Source organism: Prionailurus bengalensis, chromosome E1, assembly GCF_016509475.1.
Source record: "Prionailurus bengalensis isolate Pbe53 chromosome E1, Fcat_Pben_1.1_paternal_pri, whole genome shotgun sequence".
In the NCBI taxonomy this organism is placed as follows: Eukaryota; Metazoa; Chordata; class Mammalia; order Carnivora; family Felidae; genus Prionailurus; species Prionailurus bengalensis.
The window spans coordinates 49,006,001-49,020,580 of NC_057347.1; the positions used below are offsets into that span (position 1 = coordinate 49,006,001).

Below are 14,580 nucleotides of genomic sequence, written 5' to 3' on the forward strand. Positions count from 1 at the left end.
AAAGGGAAAGATCGGTACTGGAGGTGTGGGCAGAGTCTGGGGGACAGAGAAGGAAGTCCCTCTGCTCCAGGGGGGGTGGGGAGAACTGGCCTTCACCGAGGAAGGCTGGGAATTTGGCAGGTGAGAAGGGGAGAAAGGGCTTTCCCAGGAGAGGAGCCTCGTGTCTGAAAGGGCACAGGGTTCCTAGAAAGGTGGGGGGCGGGGGGTCATTGACGCCGGAGCCCCACTGAGTACCGTGGCCACTCTGTTTTGTTTCCCTGGAGGGCAGGTGCAGAAGGTGGCTGGGAGGTAAAGTGAGGTGGGTCAGAGCAGGATCCCGAGGGGCTGGGCTGAGCAGATTGTACTTTACCCTGTGTGCATGGGAAGCCAACAGAGGGTTTTGGGCTGAGGGGATCAGCGTTGATTTAGGAAAGAAAATCAGTGTGCTTATGAAGCACAGGGTGGAGGGAGACAGACTGAGGGGGAGCAGGGGAGCTGGAAACCAAGACACCAGACGGAAGGCCAGGTAGAGAGAGGAAAATCTACCAGATAACAGTCATGATGGAAAAGAGTGTCCGAGATTCAGAAAATAGAATGTCTCCAGACAATTACTTTCTGGAAGAAGAAGACAGTCTCGGGAAAATCCCGGAAGATGATTTCTGGCTCTCAGAGATCAGACTTAGGAATTTACGCTTTGAGAAACTGGCGTCTGTCTGTTTCGTGGATGGTCCTCGCACCTCTAATTCCTGGAATATGCACACACGCTTCTTGAAGTAGGTGGACCACGTGTGACCAACTGTCCCCGGTGTGCCCGGGACCATCCAGGTTTTAGCGTTGAAAGTCCTGGTCCAATCAGGACAGTTGGTCCCTGCCTACACCAGTCTGCTGAGCTCCAAGGGCTCAAGGCAGAGTTCTCATTGTCACAAAGCATTGAGCTAATTCTACTCAACAAGATAAGCCTGGGGCGCCTGGGTGGCGCAGTCGGTTAAGCGTCCGACTTCAGCCAGGTCACGATCTCGCGGTCTGGGAGTTCGAGCCCCGCGTCAGGCTCTGGGCTGATGGCTCGGAGCCTGGAGCCTGTTTCCGATTCTGTGTCTCCCTCTCTCTCTGCCCCTCCCCCGTTCATGCTCTGTCTCTCTCTGTCCCAAAAATAAATTAAAAAAAAAAAAATTAAAAAAAAAAAAAAAAAAAAAGATAAGCCTAAGAGGTTAAAAAAAAAAAAAAAAAAAGATAAGCCTAAGAGGGCGTACACGCACTGCGAAAAATGGCTGTACGTGGGGATGAAGGGTGGGCAAGGGACCTGGGACCCAATCCTTTGCCTATCTCTTCTGACACTGGCTATCTCAAAAGCCCAGAGCAAAAGGAGCCAGTTCCACCCCAACACATCCCCCTACGGGGTACATGCCACATCCCAAGTGTCCTCAGGACGGGTCCCCTGTGCCTGGCCACTTGGTCTGAGAAAGCCTTTGAAGAGGAAGGGGGAAAGGTTCTGACTTCTACCGCCAGGACAGACAGACCCAAGATCCACAAATACACGTACTCGGGTGAGGAACCTTAGGACAGTATCGGGATTCTGTCTCAAATCTGACACAGCCTCCGCTGGACTGCCTTCTGGCACCCTTCTCTCCAGAGTAACAGGTTGTTGTCTAGCCTACAACCGACCGTCGGCCCTGGCTTCAGATTCTCCGCTACAAGCAGGTCACACGTAAACCTAATCATTATAGTCTTAATTAAAACACACGCGTGCACACACACCCACACAGAGCAAATAAGTCATTTAATATCATCAAGCGGCACTAACGGACCGCAGGTGTGCCCTCCGCTCCCGGCCACACGCTCCGAGCCTCCCCAGCATCCCCGCGCTCACTTCCCAGAGTTGGGAGCCTGCGCACCTCCCGGGGCCCAGGGCACCGGACCGCGCTCACCTTCTGGAGAAATGCCATCCTCGGCCTGTACTGTTGGCCTTGGTGTCGGATCGTCATCCTGGCCCCCGGGGGGATTCGGAACCGGAACACCGGCGGCCCGCAGGGGGTGGGTGGGAGAGCCCCCGGCGCAGGCGCCCGCGCGCCCCGCACCCGCCGCGGCGTCCGGGGGGAGGAGGGCGGCCCGGAGCGCGGGCCGGGGGCGGCTGCTGCCGGCGGCGCCCCTCTCCTCGGCCTCGGCTCCCGCCCCGGGAAAGCGGCTGGAACGCGCGCCGGCCAATCAGCGCGCCGCGCCGCGGGCTCATTAGCATGCGCCGCGCCGGCGCCCACCTGCCGCCAGGGGGCGGCGTCCGGCCCCCGCGGGACCCCGAGGAGCCTCAGGTGAGACCCGCGCGTCCGGGACCCGCCACCGGGAGGATCTGTCGCAGAGAGTGCGCCTTTCCACCCGGGGCAGAAGTGAGGTATGTGCAGAAGGGAGAGCAAGCAGCCTCACTAACGAGCGCGGCGGAATAAACGGTCTTTCGCCTCCCCGTTTTGCCGCTGGCCGGAGCAACGTTGGGCAAGTTTCTTAAACTCTAAGCCTCAATTTCCTTACCTGAAAAGGAAAAATGAGTGATGGGATAGTCATATCCAACAGACGGTTGTTGGATCCTTTAATGGGGAAATGGGTAACACGGTGGTTGGCCCTCAGCACTGTTTTAGCAGTATGTTTAGCAGCGTTTAGGAAAACAAATCATAAGGGGATTGGTCAGGTGGGGGGGTAATTAAAGGAAGGTAGGAAGGGAGGGAGGGAGGAAGAAAGGAGAACAGAGAAAAACAGGAAAGCTGTGGTTGCTGCTGGGTCAGCTGCCTGATCCAAGCAAGTTCTAATTTCCTTCTCTGGTCCTCAGTGTTTTCGTATCTAGAAAATTAAAAATGAGCCTCCTATGGAGTCAGCAAGAGTCTTCAAGTCTATAAAGCATCATTATTTTCATATTAGCTGGATGGCGACAGATTGGGGCAGATAAAATGTTTGAGTTGTAAGGGGCACCTGGGTGGTGGCTCAGGCGGTTAAGCGTCTGACTTCGGCTCAGGTCGTGATCTCATGGTTCGTGAGTTCGAGCCCTGCGTCCGGCTCTGTGCTGACAGCTCAGAGCCTGGAGCCTGCTTTCAGATTCTGTGTCTCCCTGTCTCTCTACTCCTCCCCTGCTCCTGCTCTGTTTCTCTCTCTGTGTCTCAAAAATAAATACACATTTAAAAAAAAAAATGTTTGAGTTGGAAGAGAACAATAAGGGGCTTGGTTCAGGCAGGCACATCAATGACTATCCCTTTAAAGCTCTGGTTCTTATCCATATCTTTGGTCATACCTATAAGATACAAGCTGTGGGCATTTTCTCTGGAAACATGTTCATGTGCACACACATGCACACACCTTCACACAACACTGACTCCACTTTGCAAACAATTTCAAGGGGTTCATGGCTGGTCCACCGCTCCCTTTTGCTTTAGAGAATCCAGGAACCAACCGGGGTCCATCTACACCAAAAGACCAGAGATCCTACTAAGTAAACTAGGCCACTGGGAAGTATGTTCCTGGTGTGAACAAGGACCCAAGAAAAGTGCTGGAATATTCATATCCAAATATGACCTTTTAAAAAAGTTTGTTTATTTTGAGAGAGAGCAAGAGAGCAGGGGAGGGGCAGAGAGAGAGAGTCAGACGCTTCACCGACTACACCACCCAGGCGTCCCAAATACGACTTTTTTTTTAATGGAGCGTCTTTTGGGCCTGGACTTGTATGGAACACACACTAGGATATACTGGAGCAGACGAGCTGTGAGGTTCCTTCCAGCTTGAACGTTCCTTAATTCTTTTTTTTTTCTTTTTTTTAATGTTTATTTTTTATTTATTTTTGGGACAGAGAGAGACAGAGCATGAACGGGGGAGGGGCAGAGAGAGAGGGAGACACAGAATCGGAAACAGGCTCCAGGCTCTGAGCCATCAGCCCAGAGCCTGACGCGGGGCTCGAACTCACGGACCGCGAGATCGTGACCTGGCTGAAGTCGGACGCTTAACCGACTGTGCCACCCAGGCGCCCCGAACGTTCCTTAATTCTATAAACCCTAAGCAGAAAGGAGAAAAGTGGTTTTCCTACAATCGAGAATGAGAAAACATAAATTATTCAGGAGCAAAAACAGGAAAAATACAAGGGATTTTGCTCAGTGATAGGGCAGGAGAGACTACGGAATGCCTGCCACGCTCTTCTGCACCCCTTCTATCACACACTGCTCGCTGAGCAACCTTGCTCTGTGGGACGCGCCCTCAGCTCATCAGCCCAGGGATGCTGAGGATGGGACCTGCCAATCAGCTCCTGCTCAGGCTGTGGCCGTGATACGGATCTGAAAAGCTCAGATGAGCTTATTAGATTATCACCTTCGCGAACGTCAACTCGAGGCAAACAGAGGCAAAGTCAGGGCCAGAGGAATCTGAGGCCAAGGGCAAGGTGAAGTTACAGGGAAACAGAAGTGAAAGGTGCGCAGAGGCAGCTCGTGGGAAAAGAGAAGCAAAGAAACTAAATGCAGCAAATGCACAGGAGGGGCGTGAGGCCGACAGAGAAGCCCCTGGGTTTCTGTCCAAGGGCACATGTATCTTCACAAATCCTCTCATATATGTTAAGTCTTTGTTTCTTTCTTTTTTTTTCTTTTAAAGATTTTATTTTAGGGGCACCTGAGTAGCTCAGTCAGTGGAGTGTCCAAATCTTGATTTCAGCTCAGGTCACGATCCCAGAGTCATGGGATCAAGCAGATCCTGTCTCTCTCTCTCTCTCTCTCTCTCTCTCTCTCTCTCTCTCTCTCCCTCTCCCCCTCTGCCCCTTCCCCCTGTGCACACACTCTCTATCTCAAAAAAAAAAAGTAATAAAATAAGTTTTTAAAAAAAAGATTTTAGGGGCGCCTGGGTGGTGCAGTCGGTTAAGCGTCCGACTTCAGCCAGGTCACGATCTCGCCGTCCGTGAGTTTGAGCCCCGCGTCAGGCTCTGGGCTGATGGCTCAGAGCCTGGAGCCTGTTTCCGATTCTGTGTCTCCCTCTCTCTCTGCCCCTCCCCCGTTCATGCTCTGTCTCTCTCTGTCCCAAAAATAAATAAACATTGAAAAAAAAAATTAAAAAAAAAAAAAAAAAGATTTTCTTTTAAGTAATCTCTACACCCAAGGGGGGGCTCAAACTCACAACCCCAAGATTGAGAGTCACATACTCTACTAACTGAGCCAGCCGGGCACCTCAAATCTCTGTTTCTTTTGCAAACAAAGGGGCTCAACACATAAGGTGGTGTCCAAAGTTTAATGACAGTGTCCTGAAAAATATAATTGATTTAATTCACCTATTCATTTAAACAACAAACTATTGCATGCCAGGCATTGTGTTAGAGTCAGGAATTCAAAGCAGAATGTGACCCAGTCCCTGTCTCAAGGAGATCAAAGGTTAATGGGGGGGAAAAATACTTGAACAAAAATGTGTTATAAACAGAATGTATATATAATGAAGATCCAGTCCGTGCAACACAGACTTTGTAGAACAACACCCTATCCAGCCAGAGTGGAAGAGAAATTCAGGGAGACTTTCTGGAGGAGGTGTCTTAAAGGAAAATGGGGAGTTAACCAGGTTTTTTTTTTAATTTTTTTTTAATTTTTTAAGTTTATTTCTTTATTTTGAGAGAGAAAGAGAGAAAGCAGGGGAGGAGCAGAGAGAGAGAGGGAGAGAGAGAATCCCAAGCAGGCTCTGCATTGCCAGTGCAGAGCCCAACGTGGGGCCCAAACCCACAAACCGCGAGATCATGACCTGAGCCGAAATCAAGAGTCGGATGCTTAACGGACTGAGCCACCCAGGCGCCCCGAGTTAACCGGGTTGAAAACGGGATCACTCGCAGGTACATCAGACAACAGGGAAAGATAGGTGCCGAGGCAAGGCTCAGCATAGTCTGAGGGCAGTGGCAAAGAATTTACCGGAAGTGGGGCGCCTGGGTGGCGCAGTCGGTTAAGCGTCCGACTTCAGCCAGGTCACGATCTCGCGGTCCGTGAGTTCGAGCCCCGCGTCGGGCTCTGGGCTGATGGCTCGGAGCCTGGAGCCTGTTTCCGATTCTGTGTCTCCCTCTCTCTCTGACCCTCCCCCGTTCATGCTCTGTCTCTCTCTGTCCCAAAAATAAATAAACGTTGAAAAAAAAAGAATTTACCGGAAGCAAGATCACAGGAGACTGGGAAGAGGATGGTGGGCTGGAATGGGACAGTGATTGGCTTTGGTGGTAGTGGGGGCAGCTAGAGAGTTTGGCTCAGGGATTAAATGCAGAGGGGTATGAGGGAACTTGCTAGAGTGATAGAAATGTCTATATCTTGATAGGAAGGATGGTTACGCAGGTAAATGAACTTGTCAAAACTCATCCAACTGCACTCTTAAAATTGCAGCCTGACGTTGTCTGTAAACTATACCTCAAAATAAAAGGACTGACCCCCAGAAGAAAATATTATCCTGCAACATGGCAGAGGGACATGTGACAAAAATGACATCCTCCATGATTCAGGCAGGTAAGCAATTGTCATCACTGTCACTGCTGTCATTCAGTGTCCTCCTCTTCATTAACAAAAGGGTGTCCTTCAGACTCTAAATTGGGGTCATGTTGCCCTGGATACTATCCAGCGTGATCCACCTGGGCCTGACCCTTGTCCCCTGTAGGATAAACCTCACCCAGGTGCAATGATGTGGTCATCCATACGGCAGTGTCCTTTAACACCCAGGTCTAGGGTCAAATGTCCCTGGTCCACTCCCCAGTTTAGTTGAGCCCACTGTGCTAAGTGCCGAGGAGATAAAACTTTAGAAGGACACGCCGGACGGGAGACACTGGAAGGGAGACAGCATCTTAAACAGCTCATTCCCACATGATGGATGCCTTAAGCCACTTCCAGGCAGAGAGACTTCCTGAAGGGACTTCTTAGAGGTGGGGCTGGGTTAAGGGAACCTCTAAGGGATGTCGAAGCGCCCAGAGAATGGCAACCATGGAAACCGCTGCTATCATCCAGACATAAAGGGCTGGGGGACCGGGGCCCTGGTGGAGAGGTACCTGGCAGAGCTGTCCTCTTGGAGGGACAGAGCCATTGCTAGATAGGACACCAGGGGAAGAAGTAGTCTGACTCACTCTCCTCCTGGGCTCTCCCACTGCTCAGTGGGACCAGAAGCCCGAGGGCAGTGGAGCCTGAATGATGCAGCCTGTTAGGGCCGGCCCCCTGGAGCACAGAGCCACACAGAGGAAGGTGAAGGATTCAGAGATGGGAAGGAACGCGGGGTAGGTAAGCCATGAAGAAGCTGCACGGTGGCTTAAATGTCCGACGGCGCAGAAGCCCAGAGGGCCCTTCTCAGAGTTGATCCTGTGTCGCCAGGCATTTTGAACAGCTCGGTAACAGCGCCTCCCCTACCTGCGCGGACATCTCCCTGACTCGGACAGAAATCACACTGAGCTTATCTGACTTCCTGGACCGCTGCCGTATTCCATCCCTTGTCTGCATTTCACAGAATTCTGTCTTGTTTGAATGTGTTACGAGTGCGTATTGCCTTTGCAATTCTACCAAGATCATATAGAGAAGGAACACCTTCGATGAATGTTTCTTCTTCCTAGCACCTGCTGGAGAGAGAGGCAATAGCTCATGAAAATCGATTCTGGTAGGGAAACCAGAGGGCCTTGTTCCCCCCACCCCCTGCTCCACAGTCAGCACAGCAGGGCGGCCGGACAGAATCTCTCCATGCACCATTGGTCCCCTCTGGCTCAGTCAGTAATAAAGGGAAGTGTGGGTGAGGCACCCACTCCCTTCTCACTTACTGTCTCCTTCTCCACAAAGAAGCTATTCTAGACCTCAGGAAGCTGGCCACACCTGGTGGCCCTGGCTGTTTGATCAGGAAGAGCGGAAGAAAAAGAGGACTCGGAGTTTTTCCAGAAGGTTCCCCGCCTCTTCCTCAACCAGGGATTGCTCAGAAATTACCTTGGCCCATTAGAGGCCATCAACTACGTCACAAAGGACAGTCCTAGGACAACCCCATCCTTATCTTTTCTCCCCCCTAAATTAAACCCTTGGCATGCATCCCAGAGGTCATACCCTCCACAAGCACCACCAGAGATAATCATAGGTAAACAGAACAAAATGAGGTCTTGCTCTGTCCCCACCTTCCTCCCACCCTCTGTGGGGTACAGTGCTGTCTGTTTACGGACTAGGTCACACCGGACCTGTTGAACGACATCGGCTGCTTTGTGGTGAAGGGTGTTATTATTTCACATCACAGACAATTTGGAACTCTGGAGTCTTTAAAAATGACATTATGAGAAAAGGCATTTTTCACAACTCGAAGTAGGCTTTGGTTTTAAGACAGCGCTGCGGCTGGGGGGAGGGGTGTGAAGGCCTCAAGATGTGTGTCCTAGGCCTCGATCACCTTCTCACAGGATGTGTGACTTTTTTAAAACAGCTTTATTGAGGTGTAATTGACACCCACCAAAAAACACCGCATTTAAGGTATACAACTTGATAAGTTTTGTTGTACGTATACGTACGTCAAATGTGAGACTACACCCATGAACAAGATAGGGAACATATCCGTAACCCCCAGAAGTTTCCTTTGTGATCCCTCCCCCTGCCGTTCCTAGGCAACCACTGGTCCCTTGACTGTCACTATGGATTAGTTGGATCAAGTCACCTGATCTCTCTGAGTCACTAGTTTCTTATTCGTAATAAGAGAGTATCAGACTTGATGAACTCAAAAGTCCTCTCCTATTTTCACATCATATGACTTCAGTGTTCTAAGTGGAATAAAAAGCTAAAAAGCTCCACCTGCCTACAAGCAGGAGCGTGCAATCTAGTGTTTCCTGAAAAGCGAGGCCCCTCTGAACTTAAACCAGCCGCCCCCAAAATGGGGTTCCACGTGACAGACATCGAAAAGTGCTGGGTACTAACCATCTACCTACATACCCCGAGCCTTCCTGCTGCAAGTGATCAAGATGGGGGGGGGGGGGGGGGACAGGTAAGAAAGACCCACCTTAGGAGAAGAGACCCCAGGAAAATGTACCACTCGGTGCACCCCAGTTGTACTAGTCTGTATGAGCCTCACTGAAGTCCCCTTCTTTTTTTTTTAAGTTTATTTATTTATTTTGAGAGAGAGCGTGTGGGGGAGGGGCAGAGAGAGAGGGAGAGAGAGTCCCAAGCAGCCTCTGCCCAGCTCCATGTCACGACATCAAGAGTCAGACGCTGAGCCACCCAGGCGCCCCTGACGTCCCCTTCTTTTGTCAGACATGCCATGCCTATCCTGTGAGGATGCTAAAAACAAATGCACGCCGGCTTGGGGCCCTCTACTGACACGCAGACTCTGCCCCCCTGCTTGTGTGGGTGGCTCAGGCACCACAGTGGAGTCCCAGGCCCATCTTCCTGCTTCCCGAAGCCATTGTTGCCTTTTGTGAAGAGCCCAGAGGGCAGCAGAGAGCCAAGGTTTTTCTTCCTTTTTTTTTTTTTTTTTTTTAAGGTTTATTTACTTTTGAGAGAGACAGAGTGGGGGTGTGGGGAGAGCAGAGAGAGAGGGAGACACAAAATCCAAAGCAGGCTCCAGGTTCCAAGCTGTCAGGACAGAGCCCCACACGGGGCTCAAACTCACGAACCGTGAGATCATGACCTGAGCCGAAGTCCTATGCTCAACAGACTGAGCCACCCAGGCCCCCTGAGCAAAGGTCTTTCTTAATGCTTTTCTGGAAGGGATTTTCTGGAAGTCCCTGCCCCTTCTTCTTTTCCCTTGGTTTCCCCAGAAATGACCATGTCTGAAAGGGCATAAAACGATGACCCATAAAGGAGATGCAAAGAAAATAAAAAACATTAACCGCTGCAAGAATATTTTTTAACATCTATAGCTTACACTTTTTTCAGAAGTTGCATTTGAAGACCTACTTCACCCCTGCTCATGTCTCTTTACTTCCATGTGTGCATCCAATAATGCTTTCTCTTTTTTCTTTCTTTCTTTCTTCCTTTCTTTCTTTTCCTTTCTTTCTTTCCTTCTTTCTTTCTTTCTTTCTTTCTTTCTCTTTCTTTCTCTTTCTTTCTTTCTCTTTCTTTCTCTTTCTTTCTTTCTCTTTCTTTCTTTCTTTCTTTCTTTCTTTCCTTCTTTCTTTCTTTCTCTTTCTTTCTCTTTCTTTCTTTCTCTTTCTTTCTCTTTCTTTCTCTTTCTTTCTTTCTCCTTCTTTCTTTTTCTTTCTTTCTTTCTTTCTTTCTTTCTTTCTTTCTTTCTTTCTTTCTTTCCTTCTTTCTTTCTTCCTTCCTTCCTTTCTTTCTTTCTTTCCCCCTAGTTAGAAAGCAAGAGAGAAGAGACAAGAGAGACGTGTGGATACATCACCTGAACCTTGGAAAAGCCAATTCTGCTTCCCTTCTTCTGTTTATCTTTGGTAGCCAGTCCTTCTGGGTTCAGACCTCGGGCCACTTTACAGACACAAGATCTGGTGTTTTGTTTTTTTCATTTGGTTTAATGTTTATTTATTTTTTAGAGTCAGAGAGACAGAGCTTGAGCAGGAGAGGGGCGGAGAGATGGAGACAGAATCCGAAACAGGCTCCAGGCTCAGAGCTGTCAGCACAGAGCCCGACGCGGGGCTCAAACCCACGAACCGTGAGATCATGACCTGAGCTGAAGTCGATCGATGAACCAACTGAGCCACCCAGGCGCCCCGAGATTTGGTGTTTTGTAAAAAGTACAAATCTTCAGAAGAGGGAGTGGGGAGTGGCTGCTAGTAAGTATAGAGTTTCTTCTCGGGTAATGAAAATGTTCTGGAACTGGACAATGGTGATGGTTGTATGACCCTGTGAATATACTACCACCACTAAAACCACTGAGCACTGCACACTACGAGGGAGACCTGTAGGGTATGTGAATTACCCCTCAGTTTTCAAAAGTGCAAACTCAGAGAATTAATTCCCCCCAAAGGATTGCTTTCAGACAGACATTTAGAATGCCCCTCGCTTTATCAAACAGTTTCCAGTGGCTCCCATCTTCCTCCCTCATAAAGTTCATTCTTTCGGGGTCGAGCCCAATCTGATTTTTCAGCCTTGGTTTCATTGCTCGTCAACACGAGGCTCCTTCTCCAGCCGGGCCCAAGATTTGCTCTTTCTCCAGCACATGGTGGACTTCTTCACCTTTATGTCTTTTCTTGCCGGTTGTTTTGCTGATAATCCCCTCGTGTGTATATTTGGCAAATGAAATGCTCCCCGTTGGCCCCAGCTTCAGAACCCAGATCGAGTTGCACTATCTGGGGGCGCCATGGACTACCTTCCTCCCTCCCCCACTCCTTCCACTGAGTCTGTGTCCACGCTTTCCACTCACAACTTTGGGTTGTAGATAATTGGTATGTAGCTTACGGCCCCTCCTAACCAATGAATTTCACCAAGGATAAGGGCAGCCAGGGGCTTGTAAGTAGCAGTTTCTGGGTTGGGCTGACTTTGCTTTGGGCGAGAGGTAGATCTGATATGTGCCCTTGCCAGTGTCTGTGGTATAAATTCTCCCACTAAGGTGACATCAGTGACCCCAGAGATACTAGCTGGGAGTTGGAAGTCCTTCTCTGTTAGATCCGTGGTGTAGCCGCAGAGATTGCTAAGGATTAGCAAAACCTGAATTGGGACATAGTTACCTAAAGAGCGATTAGTGAAACTGCTATAGAAGCGTAGAGGTGGATGGAAATTAAGATGGGCACGCTAATGTTTCAGCAAGCCTTGACTTGAAACTGAACAAATTTTTCTCTTCCTCGTCCTTAAAGGATCCTGCACCCCTTCATTTGTTTTTTCCGTAGAATCCGTTCTTCCAAGAACTCGGTGTCAATATGGATGTTCCGCCGACCTCAGTGTATATACTTGGTAATGAAACTCGAATGGTGGTACCAAGGTTCCTTTGTCTGGCAAAGTAGTAACACTATTGTTGCTCTTGATCCCCCAGCTCAGTCTTCATGTTATATTTCAGCTCAGGTACCCAGAGGTCACTTTTCAACAACATTAGGACGGAGTGGGGAAACTTTCTAGCAACTAGAACGTTCCATAAACCAAAGGGGTTGTCTCCTGGACCAGAGAACCGGGGGTCAGGGGAGTGTTCGTAGTTTAAGTGGCCATGGTCTAAATGTTGAAGGTGAGATCTACGCTACACTCTGGGGTAAACTATATAAACCTGTCCATCTCTCCCAACTCTAAGAAATTTGGAGTCTCAACTGGGTATGGCTCCAAGGGCATAGGGCAGAGAAACGGATGCTGCTGTCAATCACCCAGTGTCCCCATGAGAGGTTAGGCATCACCCACTAGCAAGGTTTCCTGGCTGGCCTGATCCAACCCCTCCCTGCACCTAATATAGCCTTCCCCACTTAAGCTCCCTCTCTACTTTGCATTGTATGTGTGAATTTTGCACGTGAATATGGGTTTTGCCAGGCCGCATCTGATATCCTGAGGGTGGATTTGATCTCTCAGAAGGCAACGGTCATTTTTCCTGCCGGTTCCCAAGGGAAGAGCTGAGTTCTAAATCAGGAAAAGGAAGCAATAATTCACAAAGGCTGCCTTAGGTACCAGTCTATTGCTGGAACTCATCAGCCCACTATATGAGAAGTCCCTGGCCAAGAAAAAAATGGAATCTGTAATCCTCAAGAATCAGGCCAATTGGGGGCGCCTGGGTGGCTCAGTCGGTTAAGCATCCGACTTCAGCTCAGGTCACGATCTCACGGGCCGTGAGTTCAAGCCCCGCGTCAGTCTCTGGGCTGATGGCTCGGAGCCTGGAGCCTTCTTCCGATTCTGTGTCTCCCTCTCTCTCTGCCCCTCCCTGCTCATGCTCTGTCTCTCTCTGTCCCAAAAATAAATAAACGTTGAAAAAAAAAATTAAAAAAAAAAAAAAAGAATCAGGCCAATTGTTTGAAATGTTTATTTATTTATTTTTGAGAGAGAGCCAGGGAGCACAAGCGGGGAAGGGGCAGAGAGAGAGGGAGAGAGAATCCCAAGCCTCCACACTCAGCACGAGCCCGACGTGGGGCTTGATTCCATGACCCTGGGATCTGTGACCTGAGCCGAAATCAAGAGACTGAGCCACCCAGGTGCCCTCAGGTCATTTTTTTGTGAGAAAACTTTTCTAGCTTCATGTGGTTTTCTCCACTTCTCTTTTCATCATCTAGGATTAATTACATTTTCATTAACTGTTCCTACTTTCTCTGCTCTGTGGTAGAGGATATTCAGTTTTGTCCGACTAAGCCTTTATTGACCACCATTTCTAGGGTGGGAACTGCTTTAAGCGCCTGTGATACAAAGGTGAATAAGATACAGCCCTGCCCTTTGAGTATTTCCAGTGAGAAAGAAAGACCTAACATAATTCTGGGATCATGCAGTAGATGATATTGCAGTATGCGGAAGGCAAAAAGAAAATTAAAAAAGGAACTGTGGTAAGAGCTTGCTCAGAGGCATGGAGGTAGAAAATGATCACGGTAGTACATAAGCATGAGAATAGTTGCTCCATTCATTAGTCCCCACCACAACCCTGTAATGCAGACGTCTATTAACAACCCCGTTCAACGAATGAGTAAACTGAGACTCAGCGAAGATAAGTAAGGGGCTGAAGTCCACGCACCTACTAAGTTGCAGAACCGGGGCTGGGAACCTGGCAGCCACATTTTCACTGGACATCTTACCTGCGGGCCATGCCGGGGCCTCCTGATTGGCCGTACCTGGGTCATGTGCCCGCCCCGGAAGCAGAGTGCGAGTTAGGTGGTTTCCCACAGAAAAATCGTAGCGTTAAAATCAGAAACAAACAAACAAACAAACAAACAAACAAAAAAAAAAAAGCAAGCTGGTGGTGGGGCAAGCAAAATCAACAGTTGTCCGCTGCAGAATCGCTTCGGGACTGCAGCTGTTCTCTTCCCTTGAGTTATGTGCTTGGGATAAATTTTCCGCGGATGGTATCTCATTGGTCGGAACCTAAAACGCGTTAAATGACTCTTGATAGAGAACGCCGAGCAGTTTTTCAACAGGATTGCGTATTTACATTGTTTGCCCCGAATGAACTAGTTTTGCCACACTCTTCTCTGTGTGAGATGCTGTTAGGTTTAAACCTAGACAATTCTGATTTTACTAGATTCTGTATTTTTAGTTGCATAGTTTTCCCTTTCTCTTTTTAGAGTGGAAAGTCCAAAGAAGAGACTATATAAAAGTTGGTTAGCCTCTGAAGCAACGGATGAGCCAGTTGGGGCCCTGGGGGGAGGGGAAGGACAGGTGTGCCCATTCATCCCTGCAGCGTTGGGGACCAAAAGTCTGGGTCTGAAGAGACAAGCAACAGGTCCAGCCGCAGCCTGGGGTTCAAGTTCAAAAGGTGCTTCCAATGTACACCTTTAAAAATTCTTTTCTTTATGGTCACTTCAGTTGTGTTATTGTAGTAAAGTTAGACTTCGTGCCAATAAAAAAAAAAAAAAATGCGTGCAGACACTAATAAAAAACAGCTAGCGGGGGCGCCTGGCTGGCTCAGTCAGTAGAACGAGCGATTCTTGGGGCGCCTGGGTGGCGCAGTCGGTTAAGCGTCCGACTTCAGCCAGGTCACGATCTCGCGGTCCGTGAGTTCGAGCCCGCGTCAGGCTCTGGGCGGATGGCTCAGAGCCTGGAGCCTGTTTCCGATTCTGTGTTTCCCTCTCTC

General features: G+C 49.3%; 1 protein-coding gene across 2 annotated transcripts in view; it reads right to left on the reverse strand.

Moving 5' to 3' along the window:
• The window catches only part of RGS9 (regulator of G protein signaling 9), a 72,334-nt gene extending 70,261 nt beyond the window's left edge, over positions 1-2,073 (reverse strand). Inside the window, exon 1 of one of the 2 annotated variants that reach the window (XM_043585085.1) lies at positions 1,905-2,073. In XM_043585085.1, the coding sequence (XP_043441020.1) occupies positions 1,905-1,961 (57 nt within the window). In that variant the 5' untranslated portion in view covers positions 1,962-2,073. The remainder of the gene's footprint in view (positions 1-1,904) is intronic. The other variant, XM_043585086.1, reaches the window with a different exon arrangement.
• Positions 2,074-14,580: the final 12,507 nt, after the last annotated feature.